The sequence below is a fragment of the Carassius auratus genome, unplaced genomic scaffold (genome assembly GCF_003368295.1).
Source record: "Carassius auratus strain Wakin unplaced genomic scaffold, ASM336829v1 scaf_tig00216860, whole genome shotgun sequence".
Lineage (NCBI taxonomy): Eukaryota > Metazoa > Chordata > Actinopteri > Cypriniformes > Cyprinidae > Carassius > Carassius auratus.
Window position 1 is genome coordinate 261254 of NW_020528772.1, and position 22269 is coordinate 283522.

The 22269-nt window shown below is 37.5% G+C and overlaps 1 protein-coding gene across 2 annotated transcripts in view; it reads right to left on the reverse strand.

Moving 5' to 3' along the window:
• Positions 1–522: 522 nt before the first annotated feature.
• LOC113099078 (uncharacterized) overlaps positions 523–22269 on the reverse strand; it is a 33116-nt gene continuing 11369 nt past the window's right edge. The window contains exons 1-2 of one of the 2 annotated variants that reach the window (XR_003289286.1): positions 19789–19853; positions 523–662 (exon numbers count right to left, since the gene is read on the reverse strand). Coding sequence is in view for 1 of the 2 variants with exons in the window: in XM_026264155.1 (XP_026119940.1) it covers positions 544–662 (119 nt within the window). In the remaining variant the exon portion in view is untranslated. Of the gene's footprint in view, positions 663–19788; positions 19854–22269 lie in introns of those variants that run through there. The other variant, XM_026264155.1, reaches the window with a different exon arrangement.

Here is a 22269-nt window from a genome sequence, read left to right on the forward strand (position 1 = left end):
TATACTGTTTCACACACTATTCTTTAAAAAATAGTAAGCAGTATATAGTGTATACTTGGGCAGTAGGCGATATGTTAGTATGAGATTTCGAACACAAATCAGACTAGAGAGACTTAAATGAGGTGCTAGTTGTTTGTTTATTGTGTATTAAAAAGAAAAAAAAACTTTTATAACATCTAATGAGCTTACCAAATTGTAGATTTTTACATATTTTACAATCCTTTAAAGCTTTATGTGATACACTGCTGAAACTATTAAACACAGGCGCTCAACATAATAAATATAATAAAACATAGAGAGATTCTTGAAGCTCAGAATGAATAATAACTTTATTGATAAAGGCAACCAAATACAGATGACAAATATATAGAAGTAATAAAGAGAGTTCTGTGTGTCTCAAATGAGTGAAATATAAACAAAAAAGCTTTTCAAATTGGATTTAAAAAAAAAAAATACACTGAAAGAGAGTATGTTTTTTTTTCAATATTTTTTGAGAAATTGCATCATCAGTCATGCACCTGATGTGTGAATCTGTGCTTGATCTTATTCAGCTCTTCTGGATCTGATGTCATAGACCAGAAGAATGACAGTAGCCACGCCCACCAGAGCAGAGAGGACCAATCGGATCACAGCTTGAGTAGAACCACAGCAGTGGACAGAGTCTGAGGAATAAAAACACCAAACTGAGATCAGATCAGTCAATAAACATTAATATCAGCGCCAACATCAACTAATATCATCTCTGCTGTACCTGCACATGTGTGACAGAGCTGAGTGATGTCCAGATGTTGAGTCTGGTTGCTGATGGGATTGTTGAGCACACAGCTGTAGCTGTTTTTATCCTGATATTCCACCTCCAGAGGTAGAGAGAGACTGATGCTGAGATCAGACACACTGATGCTGGACAATAAACTGTTTCCTTTGTACCAGGAGAGAGTCACATGACTCACATTCACCACTGAACACACCAATGAACAATTCTGCTCTGAGGATGAGGAGGATGATGAAGAACATTGTGAAGAGTTACTGCTGATGACAGGAACAGACAGACGAGCTGAAAACAGGAGAGAATATGGGATGAATTTATCTGCTGAAAACAAGTAGAAGAGGAAGAAACACCAAGACTGCTCAAATGTGTTTTAAAAAAATCTGATAAAAGTTCAAATATAAATATGGATTCTATAAATATAAAATTAGTCTAATTAGTCATTTTAACTAATTAGCCATGACAAGACACTTATTCAGACTAACTTTAACGCTGCAATATATATATATATATATATATATATATATATATATATATATATATATATATATATTTATATATATGAAACTCACCGTAGATAGTGAGACTGAAACATTTGATCACACTGTGGGTCTTTAGTAGATAACGTCCAGTATGTTCAGTTGTGATGTTTGTGATGGTAAGAGATCCAGTTTAATCGTCCAGCTTCAGTCTGTCTCTGAATCTCCCGTCAAGAACATCATCATATAGAGAGAATCTGTCGGTCTGTTTAACGATTTCAGCTATTAAAGTGTTTTCATTTCCAAACATGCACTGAATCAGATCATCATAATCTATTCCAGTAAGATCAGAGTCTAGAGTGACTGAATCTCCCTCGTTCACTGACACTGATGTAATTTCATCTGTATCAACAAACACACAGAGAAAAAGCCGAAACAGGGATTGTCACACATTAAGAATTTTAAATAACTTGATGGTTTACTAAAGCAAACAGTTTGCAGTTTAAGTTTCAAGAGAATAATAATAATATAATAAAACAACAGAACAGACACAAAAGAAGGAAAATGTTGTGTGGATGAATAAATTCATAATTTATCATCATAATATAAAACAGCTACAACTGATATTTAAATTACCATAGACACTGAGACGGAAAAGCATCTCCATTAATTTGCTCTGTAGTCGATAATCATCAGAGTCTGTGGTTCTGGTGTTTGTGATGGTCAGAGATCCAGTTTGATCGTCCAGCTTCAGTCTGTCTCTGAATCTCCCGTCAAGAACATCATCATTTACAGTCGTGCTGCCAGTCTGTTTATTGATTTCAGCTATTAAAGTGTTTTCACTTCCAAACATCCACTGAATCACATCATCGTCCATTATTTCAGTACGACCAGAGTTTAGAGAGACTGACTCTCCCTGTATCACTGACACTGACTTCTGTCCTATATCAGCAGACACACAGAGAACAAACAGAAACAGGGTTCAACACGTATAAAAAGAATTAGATGGGTTACTAAAGTTAATAGTTTTAAGTTTAAAACTGAATAACATTACACAACAAAAGCATTAACAATTGCGTTTTTGTGCTTATTAAAATATAAAAATAAAGATATAAATTAAGTGAAATAAATATTTAACTGACCACAAACAGTGAGATTGAAACTCTTGCTCATAATATTGGTCTGTAGAAAATAACGTCCAGCATGTTCAGTTGAGACGTTTGTGATGGTCAGAGATCCAGTTTGTTTGTCCAGCTTCAGTCTGTCTCTGAATCTCCCGTCAAGAACATCATCATTTACAGTCGTGCTGCCAGTCTGTTTATTGATTTCAGCTATTAAACTGTCTTCAATCATATACATCCACCGAATCCAATAATAATCCATTATTTCAGTAAGATCAGAGTTCAGAGTGATTGAATCTCCCTTCTTCACTGATATTTCTTCTGCATGACCAAACACACAGAGTGAGTTCAAATGAATAAAATCATGTGACAAAAGAACAGGCAGAAAACAAGAAAAATTGTTTTTACATTAAAACATAAAACAGATGAAACTGATATTTACCATAGACACTGAGATGGAAAACCTTAGATAAACCATTCATCAATAGTTCATAATATCCAGCATGTTCAGTTGTGATGTTTGTGATGGTCAGAGATCCAGTTTGATTGTCCAGCTTCAGTCTGTCTCTGAATATCCCGTCGGGAACATCATCATATACAGAGAATCTGTCAGCCGTTACATTGATCTCAGCTATTACATGTCTACGTTCAAAACTCCACCGAATCAATTTAATATACATAACTTTTGCAAGCTCATTGTGTAGAGTGACAGAATCTCCCTTCTTCACTGACACATCATCCACTTCTGTTCCACAAAACACACAGAAAACACAGAGTTACACAGAGATTAAAGAATCTAACTTAAAGGGTTAGTTCACCGAAATGTCATTAATAACTCACCCTCATATCGTTCCAAACCAGTGAGACCTCCATTTATCTTCTGAACACAGTTTAAGATGTTTTAGATTTAGTCCGAGAGCTCTCAGTCCCTCCATTGAAGCTGTGTGTATGGTATACTGTCCATGTCCAGAAAGGTAAGAAAAACATCATCAAAGTAGTCCATGTGACATCAGAGGGTCAGTTAGAATTTTTTGAAGCATCGAAAATACATTTTGGTCCAAAAATAACAAAAACTACGACTTTATTCAGCATTGTGTTCTCTTCCATGTCTGTTGTGAGAGAGAGTTCAAAACACTGCGGTGTAGTGATATCCGGTTTGCGAACGAATCATTCGATGTAACCGGTTCTTCTTGAACCAGTTCACCAAATCAAACTGAATCGTTTTAAACGGTTCGCGTCTCCAATAAGCATTAATCCACAAATGACTGAAGCTGTCATTTTTTTTAATGTGGCTGACACTCCCTCAGAGTTAAAATAAAGCAATATCCCAGAGTAATTAATTTACTCAAACAGTACACTGACTGAACTGCTGTGAAGAGAGAACTGAAGATGAACAACGAGCCGAGCCAGATAACGAAGAAAAGATTGACTCGTTCTCAAGTCAAGAACCGATTCGTGAACCGAGGAGGTGATGATACTGCGCATGTGTGATTCAGCGTGAAGCAGACCGACACACAGAGCGTCTGAACTGAACTGATTCTTTTGGTGATTCTGTGCTAGTGTTATGAGCGCGGGTAAACCGAAGGCTTTAATCAAGGGCAATCATGGCAAATTAAGTCATTAAGTCTAGCGCAAAAGAACCAGTGAACCGTTTTATTCAACCGGTTTATCGAATTAAACTGTCCGGAATAACTACTGGTGATCTGAAAACCAATGAAACCGTTTCTTGACTCATGAACGAGTCAGTGTTTCGCTCATTATCTGGCTCGGCTCTGTGTTCATCTTCAGTTTTCTCTTCACAGCAGTTCAGTCAGTGTACTGTTTGAGTACATGAATTACTCCGGGATATTGGTTTGTTTGAACTCAGAGGGAGTGTCAGCCACATTAAAAAAGTTAACATCTTAAGTCATTTGTGGATTAATGTGTATTGGAGACGCGAACCGTTTCAAACGATTCAGTTCGATTTGGTGACCTGGTTCAAGAAGATCCAGTTACATCGAATGATTCGTTCGCAAACCGGATATCATTGAATTGTTGTGTTTTGAACTCTCTCACAACAGACACGGAAGAGAAGACAATGCTGAATAAAGTCATAGTTTTTGCGACCAAAATGTATTTTCGATGCTTCAAAAAATTCTAACTGACCCTCTGATGTCACATGGACTACTTTGATGATGTTTTTCTTACCTTTCTGGACATGGACGGTATACCGTACACACAGCTTCAATGGAGGGACTGAGAGCTCTCGGACTAAATCTAAAATATCTTAAACTGTGTTCAGAAGATAAATGGAGGTCTTACGGGTTTGGAACGATATGAGGGTGACTTATTAACAGTGTTGTGCAGTAACGCAATACTGTAACGCAGTTACTTTTGACAGTAACTAATACTGTAATGCATTCATTTTTAAATAAATTAACTCCATTACCATATGGTGCATTGTCCGTTACTTTTTTTAAAATAAATTAATCTTGACTGAAGTGCAGCCTAACCTGTTTGCAGGAACACATTGTAGGATTGGTGGATGGCAACCACTGTAAACACGAAGATGCACTGTGGGCGTGTTTCTGTTTATTCAAGTATGTGCGGCAGTCATGGCGAGTCAAGGCGAGAGCAACACGAGTTTCTCAAAGTGGAAATATGCTTATTATTTCACTTTAGTTGAGCATAAAGACAAGAACCTTTTAGTCAAATGTAAGCTGTATCTTTCTGGTTCGAATGTCCTATCCTAGCCCACGAATTTCCAATCCGTGCGTTCAGATTTTGTAAACCGTACCCTCGGTTTTTGAATCTGTACCCACGAATTCATAATCTGCGCGCACACTTTCGCAATCCGTTCCCATGGATTTGTAAACTGTAGCCTACTCACGAATTCATGCAGCAAGCTCCTACGTGTTAACATACAATTTTAATGAATATTATTATGTGGAATGGGTCTACAGCAAAGTGTCTTAAGTGATTCTCTGTATGTTTTTCTCATAAAGGTGAAACAATGTAGAAAACATGCAGCCTGTCTCTACTGTGGAGTCGCCGGCTTTCAGTCAGCTCCTTAGCATGATAACATAGATTTCATTTTTAAACAGCATTTACATATGTTGTTGCATCCATATTTACATTTATACATATGTGTATGTATGTATGTATGTTTCTCGAAATTATTTCTGAAAAATTCAGATTGCTTTCATTTATTTATTTCAAAATGTTTTGTGTTATGTTGTCCATTGTTGATAGTTTTCATACTTAAGCTGTGAAAGGAACATTTTTAAGGGTTCAACACAACAGCTTTTATGATGCAGAAGCCACTTTAGTTTTTGATTCTGAATATATTATTCAGGTGTTTTGTTATTTATTTAAGAAATCCTTGTGATATACAATATTCATTTTGTGCTGGTCTTACTTAATCAAAATAGTGTTTAAAAATTACTTTCTGTTTTACTTTGTGTTTGTATAGACCATAAGGCTTAAAAGCACATTAATGGGAACATTAAAGAAAGTTCTTTAAAAAAGTAACTAAAAAGTTACTTTTAACAGTAATGCATTACTTTTTGGTGCAAGTAATCAACAAAGTAATTGAGTTACTTTTTTAATTAAGTAACTAGTAACTGCAACTAGTTACTATTTCTTAGTAACTAGCACAACACTGGTTATTAATGACATAATTTTCATTTTTCGATGAACTAACCCTTTAAACTAATGCTGTTAGATATTTCACTTTTCATATATATTTGTTAAAATCAATTCCTAAAAGCTAAAACAGACCTGAATTCAAATGTGCTCTCACAGTGAAATAATAGTTCAGTTATATGTATAAATCTCTAAATAATTGAATTTATTACCATTTATTACATGGTTTCAGAACAGAAGCAACAGAAGCCATATATATATATATATATATATATATATATATATGTTTAAACTCACCAACAAGATGCCACAAACACAAAAAGAACAAAAATCTGTCAAACATCCTCAATGGTTTGAGTTCACAAATATGAAGACAAACTCTTCAGAACTGGTTCAGTAATAAAATGACAGATGAGCTGATGAGAGACTGATCTGTAGTAAAATTAAGAGAAACTCTACTGTCGGCTGAAATAACTGCACAGTGCTGGTGTTTGTGACCGCTGGGCGTATGTGTGATTGCTTTTTGCAGCTCTTTTTACACTCTGAAGTGTCACTTTAAGGACCAGACTTCAGATTCCTGTAGATCCTGTTCGATGGTGTTATTTTCAAAAGTGTCCTGTGAAGTTCTCATAAGTTAAAAAAGTTACTTCTGTGATTTTTAAACTAACATATATACATTTTGTCAAGCGATACTGTGAGATTCAAAAATATAATTGAAATACTATTATATATTTTGTATATTTTCCTCTTTTTTTACTTTCAATTTTAATTTCAGATATTTTCAAGTCATTTCATTTTGTGTTTTTGATTTTTAGTAGATTTATTTATTTATTTATTTATTTTTCAGTTTTAGTTGTTTTAGTACACGTATCCATGTGCACACAAAGGAACCCGGTATTTAAAAAACATCGATCATGTAAGTTATTTCCGACTCTTAATCAAGCCAGGACTATATGGGATCCACAGTGTAAAAATAAAGGGCTATTAGGAGGCCATCTGAATATACGCAGTATGGCCCCTAAGAGGGAACAATTAGAGCATCTTCTCTTTAACTCAAATGTGGATTTCTTAGGACTTTCAGAAACTTGGCTTAAACCCTCTTCCCCACAAGCAGTGGTATCATTACAGGGCTACAATGTCTTTAGAAAGGATATGCATCAAGGGAAGGGAGAAGGGGTGTTAATTTATATGAAGGACTCTTTAAAATGTATACAAATAATTTGGCCTACTGAAATATCAATTGAATGTTTTGGAATTAAAGTGGCACTTTCAACAGAAATGTCATTTACTATTCTATGTCTTTATCGTCCACCGTCAGCAAAAGTAGATTTTTATGATCAATTTAAAGCACTTCTGAGTTGTTGTGACTTTAATAATGAGGTTATTCTAATGGGAGACTTAAATGTAAATTGGGACAGCAAAAGTGACAGAAAGAAACTGAAAGAAATTACAGATAATTTTGGATTAACACAAATGATCAGTGATCCCACTAGAATAACAAATCGTTCTAAAACTTTGATAGACCTGGTGTTTTCTAACAAACCATATAGAATAATAAAAACGTACAATTTCCTAACTGGCTTGTCTGACCACAATGCTATATTCTTTTCTAGAAAGCTGACTAAAAAACGATTGAGAAGTGTTAGTAAAAACATTAATATAAAACAAACTTTTATTCCAAATAGCCAAGAACAATGCTTAATTGCAGCTTTAAATACTTTTGATTGGTCTAGTATAGTATTATGTGATGACACTAATCAATGTTGTGATTTAATATACTCTACTATTAAAATGATTCTGTCTCAATTTCAGAAAGTGGGTCATTTAAAGAAACAAGTTTATTCCTTGCCTTGGATCAATAATGAGTGTAAACAGCTTATGATACTCAGAGATAAATTACTAAAAAAATCATTACAATCTGGATTAACTACTGATCGATTACATTTTGTATCCGCAAGAAATAAAGTCACACAAACCTTGAGAATAGCAAAAGCAAATTTCTTCATGTCTGTAATTAATGGTGCCAGAGGAAATTGTAAGTTGATTTGGGAAAAATATTAACAAACTCCTGGGTACAAGTAAGCATATTGCTGATAAAGACCTTGAACTCAAATTTACTAATGAATTGGTATCAGAGCCTTTCAACCTAGCAACTAAATTAAATTATTATTTTCAAAATACCATTAATGAGATCGCTCAATTGTTTTCTAGCTCTTGTGACTCTCAACAAAATATGGCCCACATTGACCTTTATATGGATGCCGTAACTCTAAATTCTAAGTTTAATATTCAAACAATTACAGAAAATGAAGTAGATAACAAAATCTCTAAATTAAAAAATTCTAAAGCAAGGGATGTGTTTGGATTTGATACCAATCTTCTGAAGCTTTTTAAATCTTGTATTTTGGTGCCTGAAACCCATCTTATTAATTTGTCAATTACGCAGGCAGTCGTTCCCTCAAGTTGGAAGGTTGCAAATGTCATACCAATATACAAATCGGGTGATAAACTAGACCCTGCTAATTATCGACCTATCAGCATACTTCCTATCTTTTCTAAAATAGCAGAGAAAACAATGTGTGCAAATAAAGAATTGTAAGTCACCCTATCTTCAATATACACAGGGTGTTCCTCAGGGATCAATTTTAGGACCTCTGCTATTTTCATTATATGTGAATAGTTTCCCAATGTATGCAAAAATGTTGACACGATTATGTATGCTGATGATACAGTGATTTTTACACATGCCAAAAGTGCTGAGGATGCAGCCCATCAGCTTTCATTCGCTTTAAATGATTTGCAAAAATGGCTGAATGATTCATGCTTGTGTCTTAATGTTAAAAGACTGTATCAATGTTTTTTTTGTAAACCTAAAACAACTGTTGCCACAGTAAAAGTTTGCTTGGGTGGACAAGAATTAACTAATGTTGAGGAATTTAGGTATCTGGGAGTTCTGATAGACTCGAAATTATCTTTTAAAAAACATATCAAAAAAGTTGTGAATACTGTCAATGTTAATTTATGGAACTTTAAACAAATTCGTACCTCATTATCAGATACAGCAGCGATTACGTTCTTGCACTCTACGATACTGGCTCATATTGAGTACTGTATCACAAGTTGGTCTTATACGAGTTATGCTGCTATCGGGCCAATTGAGGTATGCTACAAAAGAGCATTGAAAATATTAGATAAGAAACCTTCATCATATCATCATTGTAATATTTTAGATAAATATAAGTTTTTAAATTTTGCGAATTTCAAATTATTTAAATAAGCCTGTTTAATCTATAAAGTTATACATGGTCTGGCGCCTCTACCATTGAGCAATTTTATTAAACAAAAGTCTATCAGTGCTGTCGGGTCTCGAGTGACTAGAGCCAATATGAGAGGTGACTGTGTCTTGGCGTTTAGGCGGACATCCTTTTCACAGAACGCTCTATCATATCAGGGGGTGAGCTTTTGGAATAGTATCCCTCAGTCAGTGAGGGAAAGCACAAGTTTGCCTATTTTTAGGAATTGTTTAAAAGTATGGTTGAGGAACACACATGTTACTAAACATGTGAGCATGTTTAGTAATCATTAATATATATACTAGATGTAAAATAGAGTTAGTGTTTTGTAAAAATAAAGGGGATAGAACTATCAATGTGATATGGGTTGTGTAATAGGAGTTAGTGTAGCATGGATATAGTGTATTATGGACATGTATGTTGTGATCACTGTTATTGTACTTGCTTCTCTGTATATAGCCTGTGCATAGTGTGTCTGTATGTAGTTAGGTGTATTTATGTGTAACATCTACCTGTTTGGGGGTCTGCAGATGGAAATTAGCCTTTGGCTATAATCTGGCATATTTACATTTGTGAAAAATGTTCATTAATATGTATTGTCCCTTTTGTCTTTTTTTCTACAAATAAAATAAGCTATAATAACCTAGTACATCAAGTTAAACTAAATTAAAATGAGAAATGGTCTCTTTTTCAACTAGCTTCAGATTCTTCAGGTTTCATTATTCATTACCTCAGGAATAGTAATCGAGCCAGAGTAGGTGATGGGAAAGCTTTGAGGCTACAGGGACAGTTTGTGGTTCCCAAACGAAGTACAAAAAAAGTATAGCTTACATGACACGCTTGTTGATAGTGTGGGATGAATGACTTAAATGGGTAAAACGGCTTATATGATGGGTTATATGATGGGTTTTTATTTCAGTTTAACTTTGGGGGTGGTTTGGGCTGGGAAGCATGGCAATCTGTGATCGTGTACATTTGCTGAACTTCGCAAAAGCATGCTATCGCTTTCTTATGCACACTGTTTTTTTGTTTGGGTTTCACTTTCAACGCATACAATGCATGTTTACAAGATTCGGAATAGAAGGAGACATCAATTGCTGTAGAAGATTTGTGCCAGAATTAGGTCAAACTAAAGGTGTCCATGGGAACGGATCTAGTGAAACACACAAGCCATGCATTGAACATACAAGCATCATCCAAACTTTGCCTGTCCTGTGCCCTCAGCTTTTTGAGCTAACCGCATTTTTTTAATGCAACTTCCAAAAACAACATTGACAGCATCAGAAACAAACCCATAAACCAATGTCCGGGGGCATTTTTTAAACCGTATTAAATGTATGCGTCATGAATATGGAATGGCACAGTCTTAATTCCAGTTGAGAAATTCAGTTCAACTAATAAACGGCTGATAGTATTACAAATCCAATCACTGTCAACAAAATCCAGCAGAGTCTTCATAACTGAATGCATTTACACTGCAATTAGCCTACAAATGCATAAAATGTTATGAAATTAATGTTTTAATTTTTGAAGGCAGAAATATGTCAATGAAACATTTAATATGAAACTTAAACAGGTGGCAGCAAGTCTCTGTCTTAACGAATGAGTTCAATCCATTCATCTGATTCCTTCAAATAGGTTATGCTGATTACGAAAACACCACTACTCGTTGCTGCGGTTGAGCTGTGGATTTGTTTCTGTGATAATTATATGTCATAAAACAAGTCATATTTACTACTGTCAAATTTGGAATTGTATGATCTACTCCATAATAATAATAATAATAATAATAATAATTATTATTATTATAAAGCAATTAAATAAGCAAATAAAAATGCTAAAATAAGTTCTAGGTTTGTAGTTTTTATGGTTATGGTTATTTTCTCAGGCTCCTATATATGTTTAGTTTTACTTTAATGGGAAAGAATAGAAACTATTAATTGCTATTGATCCTACCCCGCCCAATCACACTGTGCTACGACTAAATCTAACTACAATACACACACAAAAAGATCAGCAAGACCACCTTTACATTATATCAATTTATTAAGAACTGTTTTAACAAAAAAGTGAAAGTAAAAAATATAGCACTTTTTATATAAAATATCAAGTAAATAATAAATATATTTGCTTTAGTCAAATGTCAAAGTATTTAAAACTAAACGTTTTCGGTTTAGTACTGATATTACAATCAAGAGAGCTCAGTATTGCTTGCAGTTGCTTGTAAAAATCCTGTTTTATTTCTTTAAAAAATGTTATGTATTTTTGAACAGAAAATGTAATCATTTAAAATGTATGCATCAGAGAAACAAGCCATATTTACAGATCTGTCTTTGAACTTCTATATTTGCGGTATCTCTAGCATCACTGTTGAAGAGTAATGAGCTGCTGAAGTAGATTTACATACTGTAGAGTTAATGAAAGTTATCATGTGCAATTGAATGTTTGAAAATAAATGGGGGATTTCTTTTGTGGACATGCGCCATGTAACTAGATATTATTCAAGATAGATCCAGCCTCTTATGAAGACATCAGAGGATGCCAACTCTGAATCAGTATGCAAACTGACAAATTGTAATCATTATGACCATAACATGTAATCATTGCCCTAATCATGTTCATCATTTCTGCTTAAGTACTGTCATTAACTAATTGCATGATTACCTTCATCTACACTGAGATAATTTGGAGTCTCTCTGATAAAACTACTCTTAATTGTAATGGATAAACAAGCATCCTCTCCAAAGCTGCTTTGAAAATAAATCTATAGTGAAAAATTATTTTACAAATAAATGAGAATTGACTGAATCTCCCAACATCACTCATGCCTGAAGAACATTTTTAGAACTTTCTCCAAACTAAAGCCCTAGTATTGTCATGAAGGAGACTCTCACTGTTCCTCCCGCTTACCACCAGAGGGAACACTCACTTGAGTTTTGAACTGCAATCTGGTCTACACACACACACACACACACACACACACATATCTGGAATACCTCTGTGCACTGGACTATCTCTCTCTTATGGATTGCTTGTGAAAGCATGCTAAAACTACTTTTCCTCAAAGGACTTAGTCTGGAACTTCAATCCAAACTGGTGTTCAGGGACGAGGGAAGATTTCTTAACCAATTAATTGAACTGGCTATTCAAATTGATAACCTCATTCAATCTCGTCGCCCTACTACTTTATCACTACCAGAATCTGAAGCTAAGTAGAAATATATGAAAGAGGAACATGATCTCTGCAAAGCATACAATCTCATCCACATCAAAGAGGGAGATGGATGGAAGACAGCTTTCTCTACCTCTACAGGGCACAATTAATGTTCTTGTGATGCCCTTTGGCATTGTTAACAGTGCTTCTTGGTTTCAGTCATACATCAATCATATCTTTGAGAAGAGCTGAATATCTTTGCCTGAACCCGATGGGACCTGACGGAACCCGTCGGGTTTGGGCTTGAATTATATAATTTTACACGGCCTCTGTCTAGACTCGGACTTGCGCTCAAGTTTGCGAGGTAAATGAGCAGTCATGTGATGCATTTCGATTAGCGAGAGAAAGATGTGAAAATGGATGCTGAGTAGGTAAAAGGGACAGCTTTAGGGAGGCTTGCCTCTGGCGATTACATTTTAGTTACACCAGCAACTAAAGCAAAGTGTTAAAAGTTTTAACCATGTTTATAATGAGAATAATGAGCAAGTAATGTTGCTGGATGCACCATCAGTGAACGCTGGAACACGCTGAAACCATCTACAGTGGATTCAATAATTTTCCTCAAATTATAACAAAATATTATTTGATTCTTAAATGCATAATGTAGATAGAGTATATAGGCTAATATTGGCATTTTTTTTTATTTATTAAATTACAGCTGCTAGTGGTGAAGCAAATCCGTTAGATCCTTTATCTTAATTTCATTGTTGATAAATTTTTATTGGTGCGTTAAGCTATTTATAGGCTAAATGTAGCATATGCTTAGGCCTATTTAGAATGCTACGGTGTGACAATGTTACAGAGGACTTATTTTATTTCTTTGTTCCAACTTCCAAGTGGCCTAAAGCCTACGTCAGTCATGAATAAATTATGTTAAAACATGTATAAATGACTCATTCTTGACAAAAGGCAAAAGAGTTGTGCGTGTGGGCACATTTGATTAATAACCTGTTAACTGTCACCCGTCCGCTCTGTGGGACGCCTACATTTACTTCACTATATTACAATTAAATCTAATCTAATCTTGACAAACTATATATCGTTGGAAAGTTATAAGACTCCCAAATATATATTTTATCAATGTTTTTTGTTAACAATCATGTAGGAAAAGTAATAGATTAATTTATGACAAGAGTGCACCCTCAAAAATCTACATTATAACAGGAATTTTGACCTTTGTTAAAAAAAAACAAGACTTCTTTGTTGCCTTTTTCTCTATCACATTTTAGAAATCATGAGAAATTATATATCAACTGAAAACTTAAAATCTCAAAATTCATCCTTTAAAACTCATTTTAAAATCAGACATTGCATTACCATGTAAATGGTACATCAATATCATGTTACAAAATGTTTTCATTCATGAATAATAAAAATGTAAGTTTGGATCTTGCACTACAAAGTCAATGTTCAAAAATATGAGTGACAGTTAAGGGGTTAAAAAGCTGTCAATCAAAATGTACTTGACGGGCTCGGGACGAAATCTGTCGGGCTCAGGTCATGTCGGGCCTAACTTTCAACCTCATCAGTGGACTATTTGTTACGTCTGGGGTGGAATAAAAGGCAAAGAATCCAATAGCGAGTTAAATGACAGAGGTTTATTATACTCAGGCACTCGTGAAAAGATAATGTCAGTTTTCGCTGGACAAAGCACAGACGAGTGAAGACGGGCTCTGAGGCAGGCGGGCTGAGGATACCACTGCTCAGGACCGTGACACAGGGAAGCAATGGGCGAACCAGACTGGTGGGATCCAGGAATCCGAAACGGAGAGTGTAGACCAGGAAGCACATGAACAGCAGGAACCCCAAACACACTGAAACGAACTGACAACATGGTTGGGTGAGAGACAGGTTAATATAGACCTGGTGATGAGTGCAGAAGGAGCGGGGATCAGAGTGATTGGTAATCAGTAACTACTCCTCCAACATAACCGCATGCACAGAAAAGGTGAGAAAGGTGTGAATTCATGAACCGTGACAGTGACCCTCCCCCTAGTACCTGTTGAAAGTGAAAAGTGAGTGAAGTGAAGTGACATTCAGCCAAGTATGGTGACCCATACTCAGAATTTGTGCTCTGCATTTAACCCATCCGAAATGCACACACACAGAGCAGTGAACACACACACACACACTGTGAGCACACACCTGGAGCAGTGGGCAGCCATTTATGCTGCGGCGCCCGGGGAGCAGTTGGGGGTTCGATGCCTTGCTCAAGGGCACCTAAGTCGTGGTATTGAAGGTGGAGAGAGAACTGTACATGCACTCCCCCCACCCACAATTCCGTCCGGCCCGAGACTAGAACCCACAACCCTTCGATTGGGAGTCCAACCCTCTAACCATTAGGCCATGACTTCCCCAAATTGATTGTAATCATCAATAAGGGAGCGGTTCAGTATGTCCCTAGCAGGAACCCAACTTCTCTCCTCCGGACCGTAACCCTCCCAGTACACCAAGTACTTAGACTGGTGGCGATCGGCTTGGGCCTTGGTGCATCTCCCCACCATGTGTAACAACACCTCTGGACAAAGGCGTGAGTGGAGGGGACCGCGACCTCGGATTCCAGACTGGGAAAAATTGGTGGCTGGTAACTTAGACTACACTTAAACACAGAAAGGCCCGTGGCCAACACTGGCAATGAGTTATGTGTGTACTCAACACAAGAAATTTGCTGACTCCAGGAGGAAGGGTTCTTAGAGACTAAACATCACAACACTCTCTCAAGATCCTGGTTGGCCTGCTCGGTTTGGCCATTGCTCTGGCAATGGAAACCCGCGGACAGACTAATTGTAGCCCCCAGTAATTTACAAAATTCTCGCCAAAATTTGGATACAAATTGGGGCCCACTGTCGGAGACCACGTCCATCGGAAGGCCATGTAAACAAAAGACGTGATCTACGAAAGCCTCTGCTGTCTCCTTGGCAGAAGGTAATTTGGGCAAGGGAATGAAATGAACCATTTTCGAGAACCTGTCCACCACGGTCAAAACGGCCATCTTGCCCTGGGAGGGCGGTAATAAAATCTAGCGCGATATGTGACCAGGGTCTCAAATGAACAGACAGTGGCTGGAGTAACCCATCTGGGGAGCGATTGGAAGTCAAAAACTTGGTGCTATTAACTCCTTGATGACAAGCTACATTGGAACCATGGCCCCATCTAATAACGTCGGAACTTTTAGCTGATCTAACGTATTCCAGATTCTTATGATCAGTCCATACTATAAAAGGAACCCCCGACCTTTCTAACCAGTGAAGCCATTCTTCCAATGCAAGCTTGACCGCCAACAATTCCCTGTTGCCAATGTCATAGTTGCATTCGGCTGGTGATAAGTGATGGGAATAAAATGTGCATGGATGCATCTTGTCATCTGAAGAAGAGCGCTGGGAGAGAACCTCACCTACCCCCATCTCTGACGCATCCACCTCCACCATGAACTGACGTGATGGATCTTGGGTCACAAGAATGGAAGCTGAAATGAAGCGGCTCTTCAATTTGTAAAATGTAGCTTCGGCTACACCAGACTACCACCACAATGCTGTCAGAGGTGGGGCCAGTTTGCTGAAATTATGAATGAAACATCTGTAAAAATTGGCGAACCCCAGAAACCTCTGCAGGGCCTTACGGAAATCTGGGCTTGGCCAATCCACCACAGCCTTAACCTTGTCAGGGTCCATGCGCACTCCCTCGGACAATACAATGTACCCCAAAAATGGAACTGTGTGTGAAAAATGCATTTTTCCGCCTTGACAAAAAGCCCATTCACTCGCAACTTCTGGAGCACTAGTCTGATTTGCCAAACTTGTTCATGGAGAGAAGAAGAAAATATCAGTATGTCATCCAGGTAGACATAAATTAACTGATCTACCATGTCTCTCAACACATCATTGACTAGTGCTTGGAAGACAGCAGGGGAGTTGGACAGCCCAAAAGGCATGACCAAATATTCAAAATGGCCCCGGGGGGTATTAAATGCTGTCTTCCATTTATCCCCCTTCCTTATGTGGACCAAATGTTAAGCATTACGTGAGTCCAGTTTTGTAAATATTGATGCTTCCTGCAGCCTCTCGAAAGGCTGAAGACATCAACAGCAAAGGATAGGTATTCTTCACTTTGATATTGTTCAGCCCTCGGTAATCAATGCAAGGTTGCAGAGATCCATCCTTTATACCCACAAAAAAGAATCCCGCCCCCGCTGGAGAAGAGGAAGTGCGGATGAACTCGGAAGCCAGCGAATCAGAAATATATTTCTCCATGGCTTCCACTTCAGGAGTAGAAAGTGAGTATAAGGTCATAAGGGCATAAGGTCTCTAGCACATAGGGACGATGGGGAGGAAGAGAAGCTGGCCTGGACTTACTGAACACTTCATTCAGGTCGAGGTACTCTTTGGGCAAGTTAGACAAATCCACCGTCTCCTCCTGAAACACAGAACTAGACACAGACAAATGAGAAGATACAAGACAAGAGGCATGGCACTGATTACTCCAGGTGGAAACGGAGCCTTGGCCCAGTCCACCCTGGGTTTGTGTTTGATAAGCCAGAAGTGCCCGAGCACTGTGGGGCTTAGGGGAGTGTCAGTGAGGAGGAATTCCAGTGTCTCAGTGTGGTTACCCTCTACCGTCAATTTGATGGGATCCGTGGTGTGCGTGATGGTGGGTTATGTCTGACCATTGAGAGCGTGGACTGCAATGGGTCTGTGGAGTGAAGTGATGGGGATGTGGAGTACATAAAATTACCCTCTGTTCTGGAATCCACAAGGGCTTGGCCATTATAAGAGCCAGTTGCCCATTGCAATCTTCCTGGAAGGAGAGTTGTGGATGAGGATCTCCCCAATGCTGCTCCACCCGACAGTAGCCTACTGCCGGACTAGATCCCTTTAGTGGACAGTGGAAATGCCCCGCCCCGCCGTAGTAAAGACATAGTCCCTCAGTTCGTCAACGCTCTCTCTCCTCCCAAAAAAGCCGAGCTCTACCCACCTGCATGGGCTCGGGATCGCTGGATGGGCTGACCGTGTCTTTGGGGAGAAGGCCCAATGGCTCGAGTTGTCTTCTGGCATGGCGATCTTCCACTTGAGATCGCTGTTCCAACCTTGAGTCGACCCGTAACGCTAACTCCATCAGCCCATTCAAGTTCTTGGGAAGAACTTCCCAAGAACTTGGGAATAAGTGGATAAGATGCATGCCATTGGTCGGAGAGACCTGGGTTCGAATCCACTGGTTGACTGGTTGACACCAATGTGTCCCTGAGCAAGACACTTAACCTCTAGTTGCTCCAGAGGCGTGCGACCTCTGACATATATAGCAATTGTAAGTCGCTTTGGATAAAGGCGTCAGCTAAATGTAAATGTAAATGTAAATCCAAAGTGTAAATTTCATGTTGGACACGGTCAGCCAGCCCATGCAGGAATCTGTCCCACTGCGCCTCCTCGTTCCAGTGGCACTCGACAGCCAAGGTGCGAAATTGTATCATGTAGTCAGAAACTGAAAGCTTGCCTTGGTGGAGATCAGAGAGTCTGCGTGCCGCCTCGGTACCTCCAGTCATTTGAAATAATTGCGGAGGTTGTCTGTGATCTTAATCCCGGGCAAATCGGCCATGTTTGTAATTTGTAAACACAAGATCACACAAGGTCCCCAGATATTACTAATCCGTGCGAATAGGGCTTAAGATGCACATGATCAGAGACTACATGCAGTTTTGCGGAGGACTAACACTAAATATAATTCAATATGAACAAGCTCTACCAACATTAGAGTTTATATTAGTTGTAGTTGATTATTACAGCTGCTATTCTGAGTATAAAAAACGCAAGGGATTCACAGCTTGAGAGCGAAATTCTGGCAAGAAAAGAAAAGACCAGCAAACTGACAACTCCATTCAGCCAAGATACAGACCCTATTATGTCCAAAAAGATCAATGCTGTGTTCACAGTATAAATGTAGAACTTTCCAGCAGGTGTCACTTCTGTTTTACATATGTATATTACAATAGCTGTTATTTTTATGTTCTTGGGTATTTGAAGAAATAAGTGTATATTTACCATCTTATTCTAAATTCAGGCATGTTTATGATATATTTCATATATGTTATAATCTTACTTGGTTACAGATTTATTATTTATTATTATGTTTTATTATTGTTCCTATTCACCAGATTGTGTATCTGTATATGCGTAGTTAGTGACTGCACAGGCGCCAGGACTGGTACTCTTGCCAGTGAGTGTCTGTAAACTACCATTGCTAATAATTCAGATCAAAAAAAAATTATATCTCATGATTGTGTAATTTCATTAGTTCATTCTGATGTTTGTTTTTGTGTTTTCATTGCAGGTTTACAACCTAGCGATCTAACTAATTAGTTAACTGACGAGCTAAACATCAAATATAACTAGCTGTGTAAGTTATGTGTACTAAATAAATGCTCAAAATATGGCTCGAGATGTATCCGCCGTGCTTGTCCTGAAACCATTCCAGTGGGGAGTTTATTGAGCTATAGCAGGTAGCTTAGTAGAAAAGTAGTACGTCGTTTGTGAGGAAAGTGGTGCCAATGCAAATGACTTCCAGCTGAACAGCAAAGCAATCTGAGAGAACTAGTGGAGGGGAAACTGAGCCGATCACCCCTGATAACATACTGATGCAGACTGAGCCACTGATGAAACACAGACACAAATAAGACTACAGAGATTTAAAGACTTAATGTTTGCCTGTCAGAGGAGGAGTTATCCTCCAGGAAGCCCTCAACATAATAACTGTAATAAAACACGCAGAGACTTGAAGCTCAAGAGTGAATAAGAACTTTATTGATAAAGGCAAGCAAATACAGATGACAAATAGGCAGCAGCTGTAAAGAGAGATCTTTATTCATTCGTTTTATGTATAGGAGGGAAATATAAACAATAAAGGAATTTCTTTATTATGAAAAGAAAACACTTCAAGAGCCTTCAAAGTTAAGCTTTCTGCTTTAGATTTCAATACTTCCTGAAATAGATGAACATGCAAATTACTAAATCACACACATATTTCTATACATGCAAAATCATTTTGTGAGAAATTACATCAATCATGCACCTTATATGTGAATCTATGTTTGATCTTGTTCAGCTCTTCTGGATCTGATGTCATAAACCAGAAGAATGACAGTGGCCACGCCCACCAGAGCAGAGAGGACCAATCGGATCACAGCTTCAGTAGAACCACAGCAGTGGACAGAGTCTGAGGAATAAAACACCAAACTGAGATCAGATCAGTCAATAAACGTTAATATCAGCACTGACATCAACTAATATCATCTCTGCTGTACCTGAACATGTGTGACAGAGCTGAGTGATGTCCAGATGTTGAGTCTGGTTGCTGATGGGATTGTTGAGCACACAGCTGTAGCTGTTTTTATCCTGATATTCCACCTCCAGAGGTAGAGAGAGACTGATGCTGAGATCAGACACACTGATGCTGGACAATAAACTGTTTCCTTTGTACCAGGAGAGAGTCACATGACTCACATTCACCACTGAACACACCAATGAACAATTCTGCTCTGAGGATGATGATAATGATGAAGAACAGTTTCTGCTGATGACAGGAACAGGCAGACGAGCTGAAAACATGAGAGAATGAAGATAAATATATTAAATATCTTAATTTTGGTTCAGTTTGTTGAATGTTTTAGTCTGTCATCTGAAACTATAAAACGATTCAATAATGAATATGTACATTGTTAACAAGAATAGTTAAGGGGCAAAAATGATCTCGACTGACCATAGACAGAAACTCTGAATGCTTTTGACGATGGGTTTGCTCCACATTTCAGCAGTAAATAACGTCCAGCATGTTCAGTTGTGATGTTAGTGATGGTCAGAGATCCAGTTTGATTGTCCAGCTTCAGTTTGTCTCTGAATCTCCCATCAAGAACATTATCATTTACAGAGAATCTATCAGTCTGTTCATTGATTTCAACTAGTAGAGTTTCATTTCCAAACCCCCACTGAAACTGATCTTCATCATGTATTTCACTAAGATCAAAGTTGAGAGTGACTGAATCTCCCTCGCTCACTGACTTCACTTCATCACCAAACACACCTGAAGAACAGAGTTTTTCCACAGATTAAAGTTCAAGTCACGTGATGTTGGTTTTATTGAAGTTTCACAAGCATTTATTAATTTGAATGTGAAGTGAAAAATATTAATCAAAAATACAAACATTTGGAATGAATGGAAAAGTACTTAAAACATTTCATATAGATCAATAACTAAATAAAAAAGAAAAACTTGCACCTCAGATAAGAGAAATGGCACACTGAAAATAATGCTGTTGAGTATTTAAGATTCAGTTCAGATCTGAGTTCAATCTTGATATCACAGTTAAATCACTCTTTAATTAATTCTGTATGAGAATATCAGTAGATGTTTATCCTCTTTGACTAATTTAACTAGTATTTTGTTACATGCTACTAGAACAGAAGCAACTGAAATCATAAAACACATTTCAAACTCACCGTCCACACACCAGAAACACAAACAGAACCACACTAATTTCAGAGACATCTTCTCAAATAAAAAGCTAATGACAGCAACACTTAAAATATCTGAAAACACTCAAGATTGATCTGAAACGACTGAACTGTGATACTTATCTGGTTGAATCCTCCACCAAACGTCAGATAGTTTCCGCTCACACGTCCTTTTCCTTTATCATCATGAAAATCAACAAGCTTCTGCTGATCTTACATTTTCAAATTAATTCTGTCATTGTGTGCAAAACTTTTAAAACAGTGAAATATTGTATTATATATCTGTATCATGTTATTTAGCATTGCATGCTCTGAATTGTAATTGACCACTGATGAATTCACTTCATTTCATCGTAAATATGTTTTGTGTCGAGAAGATTATGAGGGTCATATCAGCAGGAGAGAAAATTAAGAAACACTTCACACACAAACTGCACACACACACTGCACACACACACACACACACACACACACACAGACAGCAACAAAAACATCCAGCAGAAGCTGTTTATCGATCGACAGATCAAACCAGACACACTGATGTTTGCACTGATAAAACAAAAGAGAAAAATTCTCACAGGACCAATTTTGACTCAAAGTCCAGTGAATTACATTAATAATGTTTGTCTGTGTTGTTACAGCAAAATTAATCAGCATAAATTAAAGAAAACACAGTTTAGCTTGTTTTTTTTATTCTGAAAAAAACTGAGACGAGTAGATTTGCTAGAAGTGCTATCAGAGATGCTGTTTGATAGCGATTTTTCTTCAGAAAGCCACATTTTTGACACTTGTAAAACCACTTCTTTTCCATCATGAAGGGAGCGTTCACCCAAAAATAAAAATCTGCTGGTAATTTACTCTCAGGCCTCTCAGACTTTTTGTTCTTCAGTAGAGCGCTGCACTCTGCACTCACACACTTGGACAATAACAACATGTATGTTCTTTATACTGCAAGGTGACATGCTTGAAATCGTATTGCACTGAAAACTCTTTCCACTTCTTGCTGCTGAAGCATGGGCCAGTCATTGATGACAGTCTGTGGTATACCATGTCTTGCTAAAATTGATTTTGCATGTGTCATTACGCACTTTGTAGACAAATCCGGTATTATCAGTGGCTCCTTAGTTTTTTTTACATGTCACACAGTCTCACCATCTTTTCGATGTCTTTGTTTATTCCAGGCCAAAAGACCATTTCTCTCACTCTCCTCTTACATTTTCTACACCGAGATGACCTTTGGGTAACACTTTAGAATAAGGTTCCATTAGTTAATG